This window comes from Corvus moneduloides, chromosome 12 (genome assembly GCF_009650955.1).
Source record: "Corvus moneduloides isolate bCorMon1 chromosome 12, bCorMon1.pri, whole genome shotgun sequence".
NCBI lineage: Eukaryota > Metazoa > Chordata > Aves > Passeriformes > Corvidae > Corvus > Corvus moneduloides.
Genome location: NC_045487.1, coordinates 1,587,124 through 1,610,559, shown reverse-complemented (window position 1 = coordinate 1,610,559; position 23,436 = coordinate 1,587,124). Strand labels below are relative to the sequence as shown.

Genomic DNA, 23,436 nt, shown 5'->3' with positions numbered 1-23,436 from the left:
TGATACCAATGATTTCCTAATGATTTAAGCACTGAATTATCTAAACACACAGCAGTGCTCCTTTTTGAAATAAAAAACCCCTGCCAATATTACAGGAAGGGGAAATTTGGGCTTGAGGCTGTATGGAAAAGCAGAATTTCCTTTCTGGTGTGGCTTGAGATGGTTTTTTCTGTCTCTTTGAACACCTGATGTCACTGAATCCAGGCTGGGTTTGGGTTGGCATCAGGACTTTGGTGCTGTTTGAAGCATCCCTAATCAAGGTCCCTGGTTCTCTTCCCCTTGGCTTATTGCTTCAGTCCAAAATAAAAACCTTAAATTCTTTAAAAGCACAGAAAGAAGTACAGGTACCACTTGACTCATGGGGCAGCACCTATACCTTAGCCTGGTTTAGGTTATTTGGCACTTTTAAAATGCAAAAAATGGCTCTTTATTTCTTTTTTTTTTTTTTTTTTTTTTAAATCAGAGTCTCACTATGGATAATCTGGAATTTGGGAGCACTTGCTTTATAGTCTTAGCTCTGCCACCAACTCCTCTGTGGCCCTGGAAGTTTCTTATTCCCTGTACCCACCTCCCCATCTTCACAGTGGATCTGATATTTGCCCTCCAGCTGGTTGGATGTTGTTGAGTTGGGGAATTAAAATCATCAAACAATGTAAATAGAAATCAGGAAATGGAGGAAAACCGATTTAAGGAGGGTGGGGTTTCAGTCCTTTTCCTCCCCAAAAATCCTTAGTTTTGCAGCTGTGTGTGTGCCACGTGCTCACCAGTCCGTGGGTGGGCCAGCACCTGCTTCCCACTGCAGGATACCAGCTGGAGAAGTGGTGCCTCCATTCCATGGACACTCCAGGTGTAGAGGCAGGGTGTTGCTGACCTGCCCCTGAAGCTCCACTTCTCCCAGTGGAAAGCTCAGACTCCTGTCCTGTCCTGGTGGCACTGGGATGCACCCATCAGCACTCCAGGGGCTGGGAATTGGGAGATCTCCATCCCTTCCTCTCCTGAAGGTGCTTGGGATGAGCTGTGGGTGCGTGGACAGAAATCCCAGCTCTCAACCCATGAGGTGAAACACATCCTGCTCCCTTTGCAGGCCTTGGAAGGGGCTCTCAGGAGCAGTTCCTGACTTTGCACCAGGGTGAGTTTTTGGTGCCTCTCTTTCTGGTGTTTATCGAGAAAGGTCTGTGCTTTTCTCTGATAAGCCTCAAAAGAGAATAAGAGATATAAGAGAGACTAAGAGATAAGCCTTAAAAAAGACTCTTTGGCTGGGCTGTGTAGAAGAGCAACCTCTCTGTACAGCCCTGCTGCATTGCCCGTGGTTTTTGTATCACGGTGACTGAGCTGACCTAGAACACGTAGATTTTGTGGTGCCCAGGTGCCATTTCCCTCTCTAACATTCCCTGTTTTTCGTTGTAGGCTTGATCCCTATGCAGATCCCTATTATGACTATGAAATAGAGCGGTTCTGGCGTGGTGGGCAGTATGAGAATTTCAGGGTTCAGTACACAGACCCCGATCCCTACCGTAACTACAGAGTAAGTAAGGAAATTCCCCCTTCCCCGCTTTTCCTTCCCAACTTTCTTCCAGGTTCTTCTGGGCCTTGGCACAGTTCCAGTGCAGTGCTTGAAACAGGACTTTTCAAATAGTTAATCTTGGCTTAATGACAGCACAGAGCACACCGGAGGTGAAGGGATGGGAGGAGGATCTGTTCCAGCATCGTGAGGGCAAAAGCAGCACTCCAGGCTTGGGAATGAGGTTGAGAAGCTGCCTGATGGAAAAGGACCTGGAGGGCTGCTTGACAGTGGCTGAGAAGGCCACTGGCACCTGGCTGGTACCAGCTGCAGTGTGGCCACAGCCCCAGGACAGGGATTGTTCCCTGTGCTGGGCACTGCTGAGGCCACACCTGGAGTTCTGGTCAGATTTGGGCCCCTCCAAGACAGACACTGAGGGGCTGGAGCGTGTCCAGGGAAGGGAACGGAGCTGGGGAAGGGTCTGGGGCACGAGGAGAGGCTGAGGGAGCTGGGAAAGGGGCTCAGCCTGGAGCAAAGGAGGCTCAGGGGGGACCTTGTGGCTCTGCACAAGTCCCTGACAGGAGGGGGCAGCCGGGGGGGTCGGGCTCTGCTGCCAGGGAACAGGGACAGGAGGAGAGGGAACGGCCTCAGGCTGGGCCAGGGGAGGCTTAGATTGGATATTAGGGAAATTATTTCATGGAAAGGCTGTAAAGCACTGGAACTGCCTAACCCCAGGGCAGTGGTGGAGTCCCCATCCCTGGAAGTGCTCAAAAAACCTGCAGGTGTGGCACTTGGTGACGTGGTCAGTGGTGACCACGGTGGTGGTGCTGAGCTGAGGGGTTGCAGTTGATGATCTAAAGGCCTTTTCCAACCTCAGCAATTCCATGTCTGAGATGGGAAGGTGGTTCCTCCTCATGCCCCTTGGCTGCTCCTCAGTGTAGCAGTTGAGCAGCGCTTGCAGCCACATCTGCTGCCATTCTTGGACATCTTGGAGAGGGAGGGAGTTTCCAGAGAACAACCTGGAAAGGTTTCCTTGTTAATTCTTGGGAAGGAGAGGAGTAGATTTGGGCAGGTGTGCTCTGTGTACCAGCAGAGGCTCCACCCTGACTGTCCAGTGCTGGTGGAGCTGCACGTTGGGATTGAGGCACAGCGAAGCAGCAGCCGGCTGCTAAAATCCCAGGAGCTGGGTGGTGAGATGGATCTGGATGAAAACAAGGCTCTGAACCTTTTCTCTGCTCTTCCTTTTCCCCTCATGCAAACTTTGTGCCTCGGGAGCAGTGACCAAACCAACCAGCCCTGCTCAGCAGGGAGCTTTTCAGTGCTTTCCATCAAATCCTTTCAAAAATCGCTTTTCCTTTGCTCCAAATCCTTGTTTTCTGCAGAAGCAGTGCCCAGACAGGAGCCTGAGCCCCACATGACCAATGATTTTCCTGGTGCTCGTTTGCAAAGTTAATTAGCTGGTTATAGAAACGATTAGCAATGAGAGGAGCGACTTGTAAACATCAATACATTTCTTTAATAAGCTTAATAAACCGAATTAATCTGAGCATTGCCTTTGAAAACAACAGTTGTGTGGGCTACGATGCTGTGTTTGCATCCAGGTTCTGCTCAGCAGGATGCAGAGTATTGATCTCTAGATTATTGATCTCTAGGTTATTGATCTCTAGGTTATTGATCTCTAGATTGATTTGCAGGTTATTGATTTGCAGGTTATTGATCTCAATCCTTTGATGAGGGAGGGCAGATGTAATTCCTGCCAGTCCCACGCTTGCCACCCGCTTCGCTGGGAGCCGTTCCCACAGCATCACGATGGTTTCTCTGTTCTTTTTTCAAGGAAAGAGAGCGAGAACGGGAAAGGGAAAGAGAGAACAGACAACGGGAGCGGGAACGGGAGCGGGAACGAGAGCGGGAACGGGAGCGGCGCCAGCGGGAGCGCGAACGGGAGCGGGAACGGGAGCGCGACAAGGAGCGGCAGCGGCGGAAAGAAGAGTGGGAACGGGAGCGGGAACGAGTGAAGAGGGATGAGAAGGACAGGCAGCACAGGGACCGGGACAGGGAGCGGGACCGGGACAGGGACAGGGAGCGCGACAAGGACAAGGACAAGCCAAAGCCCCGGTCCCCGCTGCTCCCGAGGTAAGTGTTTGCTGGGATTCAGATTCGGCGTTGTTGCAGCTGGCGGGAGTGAAGATGCTGGTGTGTGTAACTGCTGAGTAAAGTAGTAGTTGATGAGCCTTGTGGCCGCTAAGTGGAGCTAAAACATCGGTGACAATGAGCGTGCGTAACGCGACCCTCAAAGCGGGAGTGTCTTTTGGCGTGGGGGTGTTCGGCTCAGCCCTCTTCCCTTCAGGCTGGAGAGGTTTTGGGAGGATGAGGGGCTCCTGCAGGTTGGTTCCTGGGAGCGCTCTGGTGACTCCCTTTGAAGCCTTGAGAAATCTCTGTCACAAGAGCCAGGGCTGCTTGGGGAGTTTGTGGCTAGCAAAAGTATCTGAAGATACTCCAAAAGGAAAAGGCAAAGGAATTGTCCTGGGAATGAGTCTCTGCTCAGTGGAAGTGCAGCGTGGGGTCAGGTCTGTTGCCTCTGACCGCCTGTTGTTTGTGAAAATCCCGGTCGTGACCTGTGTGAAAGAGAAAATGGAACCCAGACCAGACTGAAAGTCCAGGGACGTGATCCCTGTTTTGTTCCTCTGTCAATGATTTACGTACCCTGCCCTCCCAGCCTCCTCTGTCTTTGTGAAGCTCTGGATAAATATCCCAGTGGAATGGAAGTTGTAATGTCCCGGCCTCGTTTGGTTCAGAATCATGGAAAAGTGTCACGTTTTTTGTTGAGGGACATCTTGGAGCAAGCTGGTCTAGTGGAAGGTCCTTGCCCATGGCAGGGGGGTGGAATGAGATGAACTTTAATGTCCTTCCCAACCCAACCCAACCCATTCCATGATTCTGTGATCTCCAGGAAAACTGCTGAACAGTTGCTTGGGAAAAGTGGCAGATGGAGACTCCCACAGCGTGTGGAGGACCATGGGGACACACAGGCACGTGTGGGGCAAGGAGAGGTGCAGGGAAGCTATTTCCCAAGATTTATTGGAGCTTTTCCTGGTGTCTTTGTTCCTCTGCACTGGAGGAAGGTGTGAAACACGATGGGCATGAGGAAGAGTGGGATTAATGAAGAGCAGGGCTCAGAATGCCAGGAATGAGGCTCCACGTGGAATCAGGTAGCTTCAGGTGGCAGCAGGGCTTAGTTTGATCTGCATTACCGAAAGGAAAGCTGATTTTTGATCCTCTTTCCCAAGAGGAAGTGACAGTTTCAGAACGGTCTGGAGGAGCAGCAGCAGCTCCAGAGCAGTTATAGGAATACCGTAATTACCTGTTCCGTTTAATTACAATCTTCACTTAACAGCCACGATTTGTGCACCTTAATTACCACATTGCCTGGTGGTTTGTGCTCTCCTTGGCTTGGTGATGGGACAGAACTTGTCCAGACCCGTGTGATGGAGATGATGTCAATGAAAGTGATGTCACCTGCTTGGCAGCTCGAGGTCATGAGTCACTGATGGTCACTGTGACCCAAGGCTGAGCCTGCTGCCTGCTCCTTCCCTTGGCACTCCTGGAGTCCTGGGGCAGGGCTCTGTAGGGAGAGTTTGGGCTGCCAGTGCTGCCCAAAGGGTGCTGGGTAGGAGCGGTGGCCGTGCTCACCAGTCTTGGATCCGTCTCATTCCATGAAACCACGTGAGAGCCCGGAGATGGGATTGACAGCATTCAGGGGATGCACATTCCCTGCTTCCCTCTGGCACAAGGCAGCTGGGGATGCCTCTTGTGTCTCCAAAACTCCTTGAGACGAGTCTTGGTCATTCAAAAATACTTTCTGATGCACCTCTTTGCTGTTTTTGTTTTAAGTGTGCTGTGGAGGGGGGTTTTCAAAGGGAATGGAGTGACAGGACAAGAGGGAATGGCCTTAAGCTCAAGGGAATGCAGGGTTAGATGGGATATTGGGAAGGAATTCCTCCCTGTGAGGGTGGGGAGGCCCTGGCACAGGGTGCCCACGTTGGAAGGGACCCTAAAGCCCATCCCATCCCATCCCATTCCACCCCCTGCCATAGGACTTCCCATGGTTGACATCCCTGTCAACATGACCCTTTCCCACAGCACTGTGGGTGTCTGGGTGTCTGTGGGGAAAACAAGCCTGCAGGAGCAGGTTTTGAAAAAGCTTTTTAACACGTGAAGGCGTAATTCCAGCTTCTCCCTCGGAGAGCACGTCCCTCATCCGTCACCTGGCGTTTCCCCAGGAGTCCCCGTCACGCTCGTGCTGTGGCCTGGCTCTGGGCTGTGTCCCACGTCACTTGGTGACCAGCTCCCACCTTCCTCATGGCAGTGCAGTGGCTCGAGCCGTGTCACCTTTTCTCCGCCTGGCTCCGTGCCAGGCTCCAGAGGAGCAGGTTTGGCATCCTGGCACTGAGCGGCTCCCGAGTTGGTTTAACGTGTCACACAGCGGGGATTGCTCCGCGCTTCCTGGGAAAGCAGGATGCACAGCAGGGCCACAGCACTCACCTGTGGGTCTATTTATAGACTCCGGGCTTTCCCTAATTGCTGGATCCCAGCTTTTGGCAGGTCCGGCCTCTCCGGGCGGCGCTGGGGGCCGGCTCACGCCACAGCTGCCCGTTAACATTCCTGCCGCCTCCAGGGCCCACGCGGCCCTGCTCACTAATGAGCTTGGAAAACTGCTCCACAGAGCCTGCAAAACTCCTCCACAGAGGTTGTGCAAGCAGCACCGAGCTTTGCCAAAGGCACAGCTGAGGACGGCGATCCCAGGTCGATGCCGGTCGCTCCGTCGGCGTAGGGGCTCCCGCAGGAGCTGGAGGAAGGAACAAACCAGGAGCTGCAGCATCAAGGGATGAGAGAACCCAAACAGCAAATAGCCAGGAATAGGGAACAAATCCCTTTCTATTCTGCTGAAAGCAGGAAGGTTTCACCTGGTCTCTAAACAGCAGAGGAGTTCAAGGCTGAAAACGCAGAGGAGTTCCCAGCATTACTGGGTGATGCAGATGAGGAGGATGAGAATTTAACAAGGATTTAAACCCTGATGCTCTCAGGGACAAGGGTTTCTCTGTGAGCCTTTGGAGAGAAGAAGCTGCAGCGTTTGGGCTCCAGTGGGATTGTCACATGTGGATTTGGCCTATTTTTCAGGAATTCAAAAAATTCCCTTCCAGTACTTGAAGGGAGCTGACAAGAAAGAGAGAGGGACTTCTAACAGGACAAGGGGAGATGGGTTCAAACTGACAGGGAGGAGGTTTAGATTGGATTGTGGGAAGAAATTCCTCCCCAGGAGGATGGTGAGGCCCTGGCACAGGGTGCCCAGAGAAGCTGTGGCTGCCCCTGGATCCCTGGAACTGTTCAAGGCCAGGTTGGAGCAGCCTGGGCTAGTGGAAGGTGTCCCTGCCCATGGCAGGGGGTGGAATGAGATGAGCTTTAAGATCCATTCCAACCCAAACCATTCCATGGTTCTGTGAACATGGAATTGCTGCTTTATGCTTTGGGTTGGGTTTTTTTCCCAAGCTTAAGATGAGCACTCCAAGAAGTTTAAAATCTGAGATTGCACTGCTGGTAAAAGTGTTCCTCCCCCTCCTCCTCCTCCTCCTCCTCCTCCTCAGGCGTCAAACACTCAAACAAGCCAGGACACTTTATGATCAATTAGAGGGATAACTTGGCTGTCTGTCCTCCTGGTCCCATCTCCAGAACAAGTTCTGATGCCCCAGGCTGGGCCTGATTTTTGCTGAGTGCAAAATTCCTTCTTTTTCTCTCTGTCTTGCTGCTGGAGCTCCCTGTTGTGCAAAGCCTTTGAGGGATAAAGAAGTGACATGAAATATGTCCTCTGAAGAAACTTTGAGCAGTGCAAGATGTTCTGACCCTTAGCTGGGAGCAAGGGCTCTGCACGCTGGAATAATTTGCTTTAATCCTTTCTGCTGTTGCCACAGGCCTTGATCCCACTGGCAGCTGAGGGAATCTGGTTGTTCCAGGAGCTCATGAAGCAACCCAGTGTCGTGGGGCCTGTTGGTGGCTGTATTCCCAAAGCACTGAGGGAAATTCAGGAGTTCATTCCTGAGGGGCAGCGCTGGTACTGATGTCCCTGTGACCAGGGACAGCACCCAGGGAGCAGCTGGAGCTGGGCCAGGGCAGGGTTAGGTTGGATATCAGGGAAAGGTTCTTCCCCCAGAGGCTGCTGGGCACTGCCCAGGCTCCCCAGGGAATGGGCACGGCCCCGAGGCTGCCAGAGCTCCAGGAGCGTTTGGACAGCGCTGCCAGGGATGCCCAGGGTGGGATTGTTGGGGTGTCTGTGCAGGGCCACACAAGGACTGGATGATCCCTGTGGGTCCCTTCCAACTCAGGATATTCCATGATTCTGAGTTGGACCCACCAGAGAGAGAAGGAACCTCAATTTTGCTGCCCCCTCAGCTGGGGTGGCGCTGGGTATTGTTGACCAAGCAAGGAGGAAGAAGGTCCATGAGATGGGCATTGGTTTCTTTCCCACCTGGATTTCGTCTCCAGGGAATGCTGGAGGTTTCTGGTGAGGAGCAGCATGGCAAAATGAACCTTGGAGTGAGATGTTGTCATCTCCAGTTCTTGGAATTTGTCCTGATGTCTGAGCTAAACCTCTTCCCACACAGACCAGACGAGCTTCAAGCTATGCCTGGGGAGGCTCAGGTTGGACATCAGGAGGAATTTTTTCATGGAAAAAGTGATTAGGCATTGGAATGGGGTGCTCGGGGAGGTGGTGGAGTCCCCATCCCTGGAGGTGTCCCAAGGAAGGACTGGACATGGCACAAGGTGGGGATCAGTCCCAGGTTGGACTCGATGATCTTGGAGCTCTTTTCCGACCTCAGTGATTCTGGGATTCTCATGATACAGACCCCAAGTTCCATGGAACAGCAGTGGCAGGTAGGATGAGGAGAAGGAGGGGGCTGTTGTCCTCAGAGATGTTCCCAGGAGGTGCCAGGAAGGAGCAGCGTCCTGAGGACCATGCTGTCATTATCGCACACACCACACTTTCTTTGGAAGGAAGTTCCCTCCATCAGGACTAAAACCTATAAATGGAGAGCACTTAGGCAGCCATTAAAAACCAAAATAACCCCGTGAGTGGGCACTCAGACAGCTGACAGCAAAGTCAGAAAGGGCAAATCACAAATCCTCGTAAAACCTTTCCAACGGGGAGCGTTGAGCTTCTTCCCAGCTGCTCCCGAGGCCTCACCTGGAGTGTGAGGTGCTGCAGATCCCAGGACAAAAGGTTACGTGATCCCATAGCCGTGCTCACCCTTGGGTTGTTTTCTCAGGCCGGTTCAAGTTGACTTTGTTAATCTCTGAGCACGTTAATGAGCAGGAAAACCCAGGTCTGGAATCAGCGGGTGCAGGTTATCCAGGGCCTGCGAGTCAGAAAGCGTTGGAATGAGCTCGATTTGATAAAGGAGTGGCAAAAATAGGGAATGCAAATGGAGTGATTCACGGTGGTGTGTGTGCCACAAAGCAACTGAATTGGGGTTTTTTGGAAGAATCTCTAATTTTAGGTGTTCCTGGGTCGTTGTTTCTCTCCTGAGAGCTTCTGGTGGTCTCCCAGTGCTGCCAGCTGGATTTGTTCCCTATTTTTTGGGTGTAGAGGCTCTGAATGAAAGCAGCTGTCAGTCACTTTTTGGGGGGCTTAGTGATGGCATCTCACCCTGCTGCACAAAGATGGGGTGGGAGGATGGTGGGTTTGGGTTCCTCTTGGTTTTCCCTGTGGAAATCTCAGTTATTTCCTCGAAGAAATCCTTCGTTTGTTCCCGTTTGTCCTGCCACAGGAGGAAGAGCAGGCAGGGCAGACAACCATGTGCTCTTCCTGGTTTTGGAGTTGGGCATTGGTAGAATGCCCTGATTTAGTCCTGTATCCATGGAAATTTAGTGAAGGTGGGAAAAGGAGCCTCCATCCAGGAGCATGGGTTTGCTCTCCAGCTGTCTGCACCTCCCTGGGAGGCTTCTCGGAGTGCAGGGAATTAAGGGAAGCCAGTGTTGGGTTTCCCAGGCTGAGATGGGTTTTATCTGCTCCAGCTGGAGCTGCACCTCTGCTCCTGCACACTCCAGGTGTCCCAGGACTGCTCAGAGGAGCAATTCCCTTCCTTTCACATACAGAGCTTACCCCGTGCTGCTCCAAGGTTCTTTGGAATCCCAATCCAGTGCCCTGCGTGGAAGCTCTGCTACGATAAACACGATAACAACTTGTTTACATCCCCGTTTTTCGTGGTGCAGCTGCCAGCCAGAGCGATGGAACCTGCTTAGACAGCTTTGCTTTCATTTCTGCTCCCAGCTCTTTTGGGAAGTTGGTGATAAGAACAGCTCTGCTCTGGAGCCAGACTGGGAGAGCTGGGAGTGTTTAGCTTGGGGAAGGGAGGGCTCCAGGGAGACCTTGGAGCCCCTTCAAGTGCCTAAAGGAGCTCCAGGAGAGCTGGAAAGGGACTGGGGACAAGGGATGGAGGGACAGGACACAGGGAATGGCTTCCCACTGCCAGATTAGATGGGATATTGGGAAAGAATGCTTCCCTTTGAGGATGGAGGTTGCCCAGAGCAGCTGTGGCTGCCCCTGGAAGTGTCCAAGGTTGGGTTGGATGGGGCTTGGAGCAGCCTGGGACAGTGGAAGGTGTCCCATGGCAGGGACTGGATGAGCTTTAATGTCCCTTCCTCCAGACCATTCCGTGATTCCATGATAATGAAATCTGTGAATCAAACCAAACTTCCCAAGTTCTCCACAAAACATTCCTGCTGAGTGCAGTTTCTGCTGGTCCTTACGAGTTTCGTAACCCCAGATCGAGATGAAGGGCACTGAGTGACTCAGGTGTGGATCTCAAGGAATGTGATTTTCTTTGGCATTTCAGAGATGGAATTACTGGGAGATCCCCCAGCCTGGATTTTAGGGAAACAAGGCAATTCCAGGGCAGGATCACTGGCACATTCCAGGCAGGATCGCTGCCTCCTGCTCATGGAGAGGAGGCTCTCCAGGCCTCAAATGCTCAGCCCTTAGGGGAGATGCTGTCTCAGATAGCTTTATCTCCCTGCTGGGATGATTTCATCCTGGAGGTTCAGATTGTATCTCCACTCTTTCATTTCCAAGCCTCTCCCCATCAGGCTTTGAAGAAATCCTTCCTTTTTTTTTTTTTTTTCCCTTTTTTTTTTCCAAGCTGACTGATAACTCAGCTTCAGATGGAAACAGCTTGAGAAAAGCATTTTCCCTGCTGATGTTTCACCAAGATCAGTGGGCAGCAGCTCCAAGGGCCAGCATTCCCTGTCCTGGACGCACACAGATGCCTTTCCAGAGCTGTTGTCCCTCTCCATTACTCCAAGACAGGAAAAATCCCTGCATGCTTGCACTCTGCTGGAATTTATTTTGCAGCAATTCCAGGTCCCTTCACAACTGCCTTGGCACATGGCTCCAGTCATTCCTCGAGTCCACTTCCTCTGGAAAATTCCACTGCCGCTGCAGGAAAAGCGGCGCCGGCGCTGCTGACGCAATCGCAGCTTTCCTGCGAGAAACGCAAAGGCTGTTCAGTCATCCCTGGGCTTTCCTCCTGGAGAAAACGGAGCTGGAAGAGCAGCCCCGGAGCCAGGCTGGCGTCACTGCTGCCCGGGGGTGATAAGGTTTGGTTCCCTGTGGGAGCCGTGTCCCACGGGAGGGGGAAGGACACGGGGAAGCGCTTTCCCCGGGAAGCTCATTTTGCCCTCCAAGATTAGAAATGCTTTGGCAGCATTTGCATAATACATGAGGAGAACTGGAGTTGGGCAGCTCCTTTTTTTCCCCCTCTCTCCAAAGTTTTGTTGGACTCGGTGACGTGCTTCAGCCGGGGTTTTTTTGGGAGCCGGGTTTATTTGGGAGCTGGGCGCGTGCGTGGGCTGACCCACGCCGGGGTGCTGCCAGCTGGAGCTGCCTCTGCTCCTCCTCTCCCTGCCAAAGCCTCACTTTTCTCTTGATTGCTGTCATTAGATTCCAGCCAAATGGGCATCAGCACGTTCCTTCTGGAGGGAGACAGCTTTTAGTTGTTTTAAGGGTAAAATTGCCTTTGGAAGCTGCTGCCCGAGTGATCCTTGAGGATCAGGCTGGAAATTCAGGTGCTTCTGGTCACTCTTGTCTTGTCTCTTCTTCCCTCTAATTTATTTTTTTTTTAAACCTTGTGGAATAGACTTAGGAGTTAATTCTGAAATACTTCAAATGTTTCCTAAAAACAGGAATGTGGTGAAAAAGATTGGGATGAACACGAGAGTTCTCTGGCAGTCTCTGTGCTGAAGTGTGCGAGGTTTGCCAGCAGCCTGGGCAGCTGAGGATGAGCTCCTGAGCTGATCCCATGGCTCACCAGCCCTGGAATTCTTCCTTCCTTCCCTCCTTTTCACCATGGCTCAGCCCCTCCCGAGGGCAGGTTGCACTCACTGAGCCAGCAGCAAACAGTTCTTATTTTTTAATTTATGGAAGTAAGGAGCTGGGAGCTCCACCAAGCACCAGATCCAGCACTAAATGACCTGGCTGGAAGAGTGAAAGCCAGAAGTCCTCCCCTCCTCATCTCCCAGCTGTGGGATTTGTCCAGGCTGGGATTGGGATGTTCCTCTAGGGAGCTGCTGAGGATCTTGGCAGCTCCTCCAGCTCACTTTCCATTCTGCCTCCTGAATTCCACTGGAGAAGACGAGTCCAGCAGCATCAGATCCCAGGTTTAAGTTGAACGAGTTTCTTTGGTGATGCCACGCATTGGAAGCTCTGAGGAAAGGCTTTGAAAATGTCCTGACAGGAGCAGCATCTTCCTCATCTGCAGCATTTACTGCTGAGTCAAAAAGCCAAGCACACCCCAGAATGAGGCTTTCTGTTGTGGTTTTCCTGGGGAAAAACCTTTCCTCCAGAAAGTGACTTCATCCAGAGGGAATTGCATCAAACCAGGTAATAGGTGCAAGTAAATGAGATTTGCTTTCAGAGTCATCCCTGCTCCCAGCTGGCGCCCAAGCTCTGCAGTCCAGCTGGAGTTGTTCCAGCTCCCAGGATGTGCTGCTGGACGTGAATCTTGAGTTGGTTTTAAGGGAGAATAAATCCTGTAGGAGACTTTTCTTTCTGAAAACTGGTTCAGGAGGGAGCTGAGCCTGGAGAGGCGCGAGGGCATTCGTTAGTTCATGGATTCATGGAATATCCTGAGCTGGAAGGGACACAGAGGGATCATCAGCCCAATACTTGGCCCTGCCCAGGACACCCCAAAATCCCACCCTGAGCATTGTTCTGGAGCTCTGGCAGCCTCGGGGCCGTGCCCATTCCCTGGGGAGCCTGGGCAGTGCCAGCACCCTCTGGGGGAAGGACCTTTCCCTGCTGTCCCACCTGAGCCACAGTTGTTGGCTTCCACATTTGTCGTCTCAGACACTGCAGGAGAAGCTTCTCCAGAGGTTTTATCCTGGATAAAGCTGCCTCTCAGCCCACCTGTGCCAGCAGAATATTCCCCCTGCCTCTCCCAGAGCATGCAGACTGTGATCCCATGGGAAGGGACGTTGGAGCAGGATATTTGGGCATTATCCATGAGCATCCTGACATGGTTTTCTCTCCTCCTTTCCTTGCTCTTTATCCTGCTGCTTCATGCAAGGTGTGGAGGCTTTTCCCAGTCTTCCCTTTCTTCCTTCTCTGCACTTGGTTGATTTGAGGATATTCCAGAGGTTAAATTGGCAATTCCAAATGGATTTGTAAACATCAGCTGGTAGGAGCCCTTGAGCCCAGCTTGGACTATTTAATGTTGTCAGGGTATAAAGAATAGGTCCAGTGTGTCTCAGCCCCCTGTTCCGAGTCGTGGTGTTCCTCCATGATGAAATACTCCTGGAATTGTGGCTGTAACTTGGAAAACTTGACCAATCCACTGCAGATAGCCTGTGCTGAGTTAAACAGTGTGTGTTGGAGCAGTGCTGGGAAAGGGGCAGGATGGAATGGAGCTGCTGGGGGATAAAGCTGAGCCATAACCCTGCCTGGGACCCCTTCCCGGGCACTCAGAGCTTCTGTGTTGGATGGAAGCACCCAATTCTCCTCTCCTGGAGCTGGGGTGAGATTTGTCGGAGGGGTGAACGTGAAAGGAGGGGTTTTCCTCTGAATATTCCAAGGGAGTTGTGGGACAAAGAGTAAAATTGCTTTCACATCAGTAGAGATAAGGAAAGAGTCAGATGCTGGATTTTTAGGTCAGCACATCCCAGTCCTGGATTCAGGAAGAGGAAACTCTGCCAACAAGGAGGGGATGAGGCTTCTCAGTGAGGTGTGAAGCCTTCAAAGGGCAGGACAGGCTCCTAACCAAGAGCTTTCATTATCCTGGGGTTTGTTGAAGTGTCCCTGGAATTATTAGAAAACTTGGAGGTGGCTTTTTTATCTCAAAAAGGCAGAGGAAGTTGTGTGGGGAGTGGTTGCTTCAGTGGTGTGAGTAATGGGGTGGTACTGGCTGAACGCAGCGGGGAAGGGGCCTTTCCTTCCCCAGGTTCCCAGGAAACTCATTAGTTTGAGGAAAGGAATAACTGCATCATTGTCCTGCTAATTTGGTGAGTGCAAGAGACTTCAGAAAGCTTTAATCCCTCCCAAACTCTGCTTGAAACCCCAGGGAGAAGGTCAGAAGCAGGTAATCGAGGAGTTGAGTGCAGGTTGGAGTGAGGGCAAGGAAGAATTCCAAGTTAAATCACCCGGAGATAAGAGAGGTAATAAAGTCTCGGCCTCAAGAAACTCATCCTGGACTAGTTAAGGAGGTGTGTGGTGCAGCTGCTGAAAAGTTGGCCCTGAATTATTTTCAGAGGGTTGGAGAGGAGAAGGGAAAGGTGGGGAACGAAAAAAGGGGAAATGAAAGTAGGACCGTTACCAGGGAAGGGAGGAGATGGAGAGTGGGGCCTGGCTGGGCACCTCTGCGTGGATACCAGCAACAGCAGCACGTTTGGGGGTGTTTATAAACACCCAGAGGGTGACCCAGCGATGAACCAGCCTGCTTTGTGCCCAGGTGAGGAGGGAGCTGTCCCCTTTGGGAGGGTGAAAGGAAGGCACTGTGTCTTGGCCTGTGACAGCCCCACAGGATGTCCTGGGAGTGGAATCCAGGCTCAGTGGGGACCCCTCTCCACTGCACCAGGCTGGGCTTGCTCCAGCTCTGAGCTGGGCACAGGTGTAGGGAGCACCAGGTTTCCCATTCCCTTCCCTCTTGCTTGTGTGCAGTCCTTGGAGGCCAGGAGCTGGGCCTGGAATCAGCCAGGAGCTCACAGAATTGTGGCTTTGTTGGTTTACAGAGCAGCACTGGTTCAGCACTGCTTCACAAACTGAGAGTTCTTCTAACACTTCCTCCCCCCAAAGTGGTGCTGGAATCCCACATGGGAGGTTAAGAGGGATTAATCTAAGGGATGAATTCTGGGATTTTTCCATGGCCCTGTGGATCTATTCCTACATTTTATTACAATATATTTATCATTTCCGGTATTTTCTCCTTGTGCCTTGTGTATCATCCTTTATAACCCCCCCCAAAATCCCAGCTGCTGACCTCTTCCTTGCTTTCCAGCCGCCAGCCCGAGCCACCAAAGAAGGACAAGGATGCCACGGCGCTGGGCAGTGCCCCATCCAAGCGGGCAGACGAGTGGAAGGACCCCTGGCGCCGATCCAAGTCTCCCAAAAAGAAACTGGGCGTGTCCGTGTCCCCCAGCCGGGCACGGAGGCGCCGGAAAACCTCGGCCTCGTCGGCGTCCGCTTCTGGCTCCTCGAGGTGAGGGGAAGGGGAGAGCCTGGCACATCCTGGAAGCGTGTCCTGGAATGGGATGGGGCTCCTTCGTGGCCAGGGATGGTGTTGAGGTGTTGGGACAGGTTGTGCAGAGAGGTTGTGGATTCTCCATCCCAGGCTGGAGCAAGCTGGGACACTGGAAGGGTGTCCCTGCTCTGTGGGACTGGATGATCCTTGAGGTCCCTTCCAACCCAAACCATTCCATGGTTTTATTTTTGGGGAAGCAAAGACTTTGCTGCTCAGGAGCACCTATGGACACGCAGTGAGATGGAAGCCAAAGGGGGCAGGGAACTGTGGGAGCTGTGCTGTGACCTGTTGGAGATTAGGAAAAGGAAATCCTTGGAAAAGCCACTTTTCCAGTGAATTAGAGCTGGATGCAGGCTGGGTGATAGCAACTCACCTAGATGAAAACTGACCTTAATGGGAGCAGAAAGAACTGGGAGCTGTAAGAATTGGATCCTGGTCACCCTGGGATGGATGGAGGGAGGAGTTGAGCTCAGTCCAGTAAGAGCAGGTTGATGCTACTGGGAGAACTGGGATTGTGGAGGTTCGACAGAGCCTTGGAGGGCTGGAATGGGGCTTGGAAACCAACGGTGGAAAATAAGATAAAAAGCACCTTTCAGAAAGAAACTCCCTGAATCTGGGAGCCTCGAGGCACAGACTGGATCAATTTCCTTTAAATGCTTGAACTTGAAGCTCCTGAAGGAGGGGGGGAAGTATCCAGGAGGAATGAGGAACATGTTCAATTGGAGATAGGCATCTAAAAGCCAGAGCCCTCCTGAAGCAGATTTTCCTGCTGGGATCACTGCACCCAGTCAGGTGATCTGTCAGGGTTTTGTCCAGTGAAAAGGCATGGAATATGTGGAAGCAGTTGCCAAAATGGATGGAAAATCAGTAATTAAAGAGAGAGAGGCTTATTGAAGGGTGCAAAGAGTAGCAACAACAGGATCCTCCCTAGAAGAAAAAGGGGATCTGAGGAGAGGCTGCAAATCCTGACAGCTCCCTGAGGAGAAGGCACGTGGGGTTTGGAGCAGAACTTGGGAAGAACATCTTTGGAAACAAGACCTTGGGAGCTTTTCAAGAAGCTCTGAATTTTAATATTTCTCTTCCAGGTCCTCTTCTCGTTCATCCACCTACTCTGGGTCCGGCTCCTCCCGCTCGCGCTCCAGATCCTCCTCCTACAGCTCCTACTCCAGTCGCTCCTCCAGGCACAGCTCTTTCTCAGGCAGCAGGTCCAGGTAGTGGCTCCTGGGACTGGGAACCAATGGTGGAATGGTTTCCAAATGCTTCCTGACAGCTCCTTTTTGCTCCATTGAAATAAAGCACTCCAAGCACTTCCCTGAGTGAGGGAGGCTGTGGTTGTTGGATGAAGGAGATCCGTCAGCCACCCCCTCCTCTCCCCGGTGCTCCCACCCACGAGTGCAGGGCTGTTGTGGCTGGGCTCTTTGCTGTGCCTGTGGTAGATGAACATTCCCATCATTTGCATTTTCTGGCTGGAAGGAGTTCAGCAGCATCTCCTTTCCATGGCGCTGGAATTTTCGATTTCAGGAGGCAAATCCCATTTCTTTATTAAAGCAGTTGTGTCTTGTGATAGTCCTGACACTTCAAAGTAGCACTCCAATGTCCCATGCTGATTATTATTTATTCCTCTGCAGCTTCCTTGCCCCTGCAGACAGTTTTCCGAGTGTGGAAAGTTGGGAGACAGTGGGAGAACTAGCTCCTTAGATAGGCACCTCTTCAGAGCTGAAGCCATGCAGGTACCCAGAGCAGATCCCACAGGTGATGGAAAAACACACGCTGTCACTTTGGGAGACTGCTTTCTCCTAGGAAAAGCTCAGCTGGGAGCTGATTCCATCTGGGAAGCAGAATGAGCTTCCCCCACGCAGCCCATGCCAGGCTCTGCTCCGTGAGGGCAGTGCCAGCGTGGGTGACACCCTTGGCTGCCTCTCGCTGGGGTGAGCAATGCCCTCTGCCCAGCTGTTCCCCAGAAGAGCTGTCATGCAGGAGTCAGGCTGCTGAGGCACTGGGCTGCAACAGAGGCACTTCCAGTCTTGGCACTGGGGTGAATCACCCCAACCCCAGCACGTGTTGTGCCTGCCAGGGGCTCAGGAAACAGCTCCTGCCCTTGATGGTTGCCTTTGGCATGCACCATTAGTGCTTCTCCTCGTGTTCCAGGAATTACAGATCAGTATTAGGTTTAGGTGTATTTTTTGTGTCCTTCCCCCAAGTTTTTTGGGGTTTTGCTGCTGGTGAAAGGATGAGCTGCTCTGGGAGTTAACGGGACATAAAGTGATGAACGTGCAAGTCAAAATCCTACTTGTTTTCCTGTGTATGCTCCCTAAGGACTGAATTCAGAGAGGATGGAGACAGCCTCAGGTGTTGCTGTGGGATAACTGGAGTGCCTCTTTTCCAGCTGATCCTATTTTTTCCTTTTGTTTTCTACTCTTCCCGCTGGTCTGATGGCAGAAGTTAAGTCTTGTTGCACAGAGTCCAAACATAACAGCAGGATAAGCTCGGGACAGGTTCCTGGGGAGGAGGGAATGGTGGCTGAACTCCCTGAGAGCCAGGAAAAGCTCCTGCAATCCCAGAGCCTGAGCTCAGTGATGTCTCCTTCCTTTCCAGGTCAAGGTCCTTCTCATCTTCTCCCTCTCCTTCTCCAACACCATCTCCTCACAAGCCACTGGCGAAGGCTAAAGGGGAATTGTTGCCACCTCCTGGGAAAGGGTAAGGATCCATCTTCCTCTGGATACCTCTGAACAGAGTCCAGACGAGCCCTTCTGACCTTCAGGGGCCTTAAGCTGAAGGAATGCAGGGTTAGATGGGATATTGGGAAGGAATTCTTGGCTGTGAGCAGGGAGAGGCCCTGGCACAGGGTGCCCAGAGCAGCTGGGGCTGCCCCTGGATCCCTGGTTGGATGGGGCTTGGAGCAGCCTGGGCTATGGAAGGTGTCCCATGGCAGGGAGTGGAACAGGATCTTTATGGTCCCTTCCCATCCAAACCATTCATGGATTCTAATCCTGGTTGAGAATTTAAGAAAGAAATGAAAGATGCAGAATACATCCATTATTGAAGAGTTTTTAGCTTGGCAAATTTCATTAAATAATGACACTTTTACTTACTAAATCCAAGTTAAACTCTGCAAATATCTGTAAATATTACTGTATCCAAGTGTCTAAACACATCTGATTTACTGCTGAAACATTCAGTGTGTGCAGCTATATTTGTATAATCTGAATATACATAATAGGAGCTCTAAGAAAGTTCCAGTTCCTTCCTCTGCTGTGGCTTTGGTTCATCCACAGCCTTAGAATAAAGAAATGGTTCAGCCTCATCAACTTTTCACACTGGAGATGGATGAAAACAGGACTGGAGCTCTCTGCAGCTGGGTTTGGCTCATTCTGACAGCCCTGCTGCTCTTCTGAATTCCTGAAATTGCTATTTCACAAACCCCACGGTGGCAAATTACGGGGACGTTGGAGGGTGACACAACACCGTAGTGATGTCACCTCTTTTAAGCTGACCTGCAAATAAATGACACCATGGGAATCCCCCTGAATTCTCCAGAATTTAGGACAGTCCCCTTTGCCACACTTCTTGTCCCTTGTTATGCTGCCTTTTGGGGTTTTTTCCCCTCCACTCGGGGCTCGGCCCTCTGAGGCCCCTGCAGCGATGTCTGTGCTCCCTCCCGGTGCTGGTCTGGTGATGCCACAGCAGCCTGCCCCAGCACAGGGATTATTGGCACTGGATGACATGCCATGGGCTTAATCCTGTGTTCTGCAGGGGATAACTGCAGATACTGAGCACAGAAGGAGGAGGAATTAACAGTGCGTGTGTGCAGACAGCACCTCCTCCCCAGTTAATAGGTGTGAAATCAGTGCTGGGATGTTCCAGGGCCTGAAGGGAGCTGGAGAGGGGCTGTGGACAAGGGCCTGGAGGGGACAGGACACAGGGAATGGCTTCCCACTGCCCGAGGGCAGGGATGGATGGGATATTGGGGAGAAATCCTTCCCTGTGAGGGTGGGCAGGCCCTGGCACAGGGTGCCCAGAGCAGCTGTGGCTGCCCCTGGATCCCTGGCAGTGCCCAAGGCCAGGCTGGACACTGGGGCTGGGAGCAGCCTGGGACAGTGGAAGGTGTCCCTGCCCATGGCAGGGGGTGGAATATGCTCTTCAAGGTGTTTCCAACCCAAACCATTCCAGGATCATGAGTTGAGCAATGTCCAGCTGTCAGAGCAGGGGTGGAGTGCTCTGAGCCCTGAACTGGGCAGCACTGAGGAGCCAGAGCCATTCCCATCTCATGCAGTGAGTGTTGGATCACACAGTGGGGTTCCCACAGAGTTTTCCACAGGGAACACAAGCCAAGGGACAGATCCAAGGGATACTTGCACCCACAGGTTGTTTTGCACCCTCCTGATCTGGGTTCTGGAGTTAAAAAGAGAATTTTTGCATTAACTGTGTGCATTTCATTCTGAGGCCTGACTGGCAGATTTTAAGCAGCTGTAAGTGTTTGGGATAAAAAATGATGGAATTAAATGGATAAGAAACAACATTTCCACCCAGTCTGCTTCAGGAGTTAATTTACAAGTCAAATATCTCCACAATTGGCTGTTGTGTAGTAATTTGTCTCTGAAAAGATGAATTGATTGAGAATATGGGGAACAAATCCCTGTAGGGAAATCCGTGGTGTTTGTGTTTTGGGGGAACGGCCAAGTGTTTGTAGCTACAGGAATCACATCAGGGCCAGGCTGGATGAGGCTTGGAGCAACCTGGGATAGTGGCAAGTGTCCCTGCCCGTGGTATGGAGTGGAGTGGGATGAGCTTTAAGGTCCCTTCCAGCTCAAACCATTCCAGGATCCCATAATCTCTAGAATATTAAACAACAGCGAACCTGGGCACGTCATTTCTGAGGATGTCCGTGCTCTGTGCCCACCCCCTGGGATCACACCCCTGAAAATTGTCCTTTTTCCAGGGAGAAATCTGTGAAGAAACTCACTGCCCTCCCAGTCCCTCAGCCGCTCACGAAAGTCACGGCAGCAGCCCCGGAGCCAGCCAAGCCAGGGGATAATCGGGAAGCCAGGAGGAAGGAACGTCAGACAAGGACTCCACCCAGGAGGTGAGAGAGCTGGGGGGTGGAGTGAGGCTTGATCTCCTGCAAGATCCAGCAAATCCTGCGTTTCTTTCTCCTGGAAGATCCGGCAAATCCCAGAGTCCCAAGTGCCCGCGTTAAAGGAGAAATCCATCTCCTGAGGCAGGGAGAAAAGGGGAAGAGAGCTGGGGGAAATGTTCCTGGCTTGCCATGAGTGGCTCGTGCCTCTGGAGGCTGGGGGGAGGATGGAATAGGTGGAATATGGGAAATGTGTTAAAATCAGAGTGGGAGTGGGGAAAAAAAAGACATTTTTGAGAGCTGCTGGTTGTGGAGGTGGCACAGTGAGGAAAAAGGAATGTGTGGGATCTGTTTGGTCCCACACAGATCTGATGTGGTGGAGGGTCAGCAGCTGACCCACACTGGCCACAGCGATACTGCCCACCACAGAACATCATTCCCAGGACATAAACTGGGAGAAGTGGTGGAAGGGGCCGATCACCCTTCGGGGAGGGCCGGGCATCAGTCAGGGGGTGCTGAGCAAATCTCTGCTTTCTCGTGGGCTTTTCCCCCCTCCCTCTCTCTCTTTCCCATTCCAATTCCCTTTCTGTGAGGGGTGTTTGCTGTCCTGCAGGAGGACCATCAGTGGCAGCATCAGTGGCAGTGCCAGCAGCTACAGCGGGTCCAGCTCCCGATCCAGGTCCTTGTCCCGGTCTCTCTCCAGATCTCATTCCAGATCATCCTCTGCCTCAGTCTCCCACTCTCCCTCTGGGTCCAGGAAATCCAGGTACAGCCCTGACCCTTCGTGACCTTTGTTTAACAGCAGAGACTGTGGCTGTTGCTCACTGGTTTGGTTTCTTGCACGGAAAACTCTCTGTAGCTGCAGCAGCAGAAGCTGCGGGTGCCTGGGAGGTGGGACAAGACTGGATCCCAACTCCTGAATTGTGGTGGGAATGCAGTGTTGAAGAGGGCATGGAGAGATAGAGCAAGATATAATGGCCTTAAACTGAAGGAGGGGATATTTAGATGGGATGTTTGGGAAAAATGCTGCCCTGTGAGGGTGCCCAGAGCAGCTGTGGCTGCCCCTGGATCCCTGGCAGTGTCCAAGGCCAGGCTGGACACTGGGGCTTGGAGCAGCCTGGGACAGTGGAAGGTGTCAGGGTTGGAACTGGGTGACCTTTAAGGTCTCCTCCAACCTAAACCATTCCATGTTTCTCTGATATATTTCCCTTGTGGTTTATTCAAGGAAATAATCCTGTCATGTGTGTCCAAGCACCCATTTAACCCAAGTGGTGACCAGAACAGCTCCTTCTGGCCAGGGTGATCCCACATCCTAATTAATTTACAAATGAACAGTTTCAGGCTATGGAGCTTGGCTCTCCTGAGCCTCTCCTACCTCTGGTTACTGTGTGTCCTTAGGGGACATGCTTGGCCTGTCAGGAGAGGTAGGTCAGAAAATCCCTAAAAGGCTCAGCTAATGATATTTTTCCTTTGCTGCCAGAGTTGCAGGGCCAGTTCCTTTGTGTTTAGCCCCAAGTGAATAGTTCCCAGCCTGTTGGTCTGTGGGATGTGTAAAGAGCAAACTCCTTCCAGCAAAGAGAAACAAACCACTCTCAAGTCATTCCTTCAGGTTTCTTTCGTCTCTTCACCCAGAGGATTCCCCAAATCCTCACAGGCAGAGCCTTGAAACACAGCACTTCCCTGGCACACGGATGTCACAGTAGTCCTGTGGTGTAAAAGCAGGGGATGGAGCAGGATTTGGCTCAGAGCAGCTGCAAATTCCCATCGGTGAACTCTGTGGAGCTCCGAGGTTCAGCGTCCGTGTTACTTTATGGAAATCCCGGCTTGTTTATTCCGTGCTTGTCACATTCATCAGCTCAGCCAGGGGTGATGCAAGAGCTTCAGAGAGCACCAGGCCATGGATGGGAAGTGTGAGCACCCTGGGGCTGCTGTGCTGCTCCTGTGGGAAGGGGGAAATGTGGGAAATGCACCGTGTGCCCACACCAGGTGTGCTGGGCCATCCTGGTAGCCTGGAGAAGGAGTTTCTGGCTCATCCTGGCCCCACTGGAGCAATCCATGAGAGCTCTCAGAACTCAGCTCCATCGTGGTGCCAGGGGGTGGTAGAGGCTGCAGAGGGTTGGTCTGTGCTGAAGCTGCCACAGCTCCTTCAGTCATCCCAATCCAGCTTCCAGCCAGGGAGCCTGGGCCTTGCTGGCAGAGCAGGTCGGGGTGTGGAACAGGCTGGAGAGGCTCCTGAATATTCATGGAGTGGGATGGTTTGGCTTGGAAGGGAGCTTAAAGCTCATCCAGTCCAACTCTCTGCCACCTTCCACTAGACCAGGTTGCTCCAGCCCTGTCCAGCCTGGCTTGAACACTTCCCAGGATAGGCATTGGTAGGAAATACCCATCTTGGAGGCATCTCCCTGTCGTTGCCAGTCGTGACAGTCGATGTGTGCCAACAGCAGAAACCTTGCCAGGGAACCTTTGCCCTGAGCTGTAACACTGACCTGGATGTGCCAGTGCACTCCCTGCTTTCACTCCTTGTTTTCCTGGGCAAACAGTGACCTGTTTACACATTGCCCTAATCCTGGCTATAAATAAACATTACTTTCTAGGCCTGCATCCCACAGCTTTGGGATTTTTCCTACCAGCAGCACCCCAGGACGCACAGCCTTTGTGTGTCTTCCTGATCATTGCCTGTTGATCTTCCCAACACCCAGCCATGCCTGGCAATGAAAAAAGGCCTCATTGCCTTCCTGCCTGTTGGTTGGTCGCAGGTCCCTGAGCGTGAGCAGCGTCTCCTCCGTGTCCAGTGCCTCGTCCAGCAGCAGCTCCGTGCGCAGCGCCGACTCCGAGGACATGTACGCGGACCTGGCCAGCCCCGTGTCCTCGGCCAGCTCCCGTTCCCCCACCCCGGCCCAGCAGAAGAAAGGTACAGCTACCTGCTTTGGTGGGGTTTTATTCCTCTAGGGAGTCTTTGGAAAAGAAGGGAAGAGCAGAGATCCTTCCCTGGGAATACTGCGGGCTCCGGGAAAATCACTGAGCAGAGGCGACACAGGAGCCCAGAGGTGCGGTGAGGCTGTGGAGCAAATTTACGTCCA

General features: G+C 52.3%; 1 protein-coding gene across 2 annotated transcripts in view; it reads left to right on the top strand.

Annotated features, from left to right (window-relative positions):
* Positions 1 to 23,436, top strand: part of ZC3H18 (zinc finger CCCH-type containing 18) — a 43,169-nt gene that overhangs the window by 13,987 nt on the left and 5,746 nt on the right. For both annotated transcript variants that reach the window (XM_032121903.1, XM_032121902.1), the window contains 8 exons: positions 1,408 to 1,525; positions 3,336 to 3,634; positions 15,040 to 15,240; positions 16,368 to 16,493; positions 17,878 to 17,979; positions 20,222 to 20,365; positions 20,970 to 21,122; positions 23,113 to 23,267. In XM_032121903.1, coding sequence (XP_031977794.1) covers positions 1,408 to 1,525; positions 3,336 to 3,634; positions 15,040 to 15,240; positions 16,368 to 16,493; positions 17,878 to 17,979; positions 20,222 to 20,365; positions 20,970 to 21,122; positions 23,113 to 23,267 — 1,298 coding nt within the window. The remainder of the gene's footprint in view (positions 1 to 1,407; positions 1,526 to 3,335; positions 3,635 to 15,039; positions 15,241 to 16,367; positions 16,494 to 17,877; positions 17,980 to 20,221; positions 20,366 to 20,969; positions 21,123 to 23,112; positions 23,268 to 23,436) is intronic.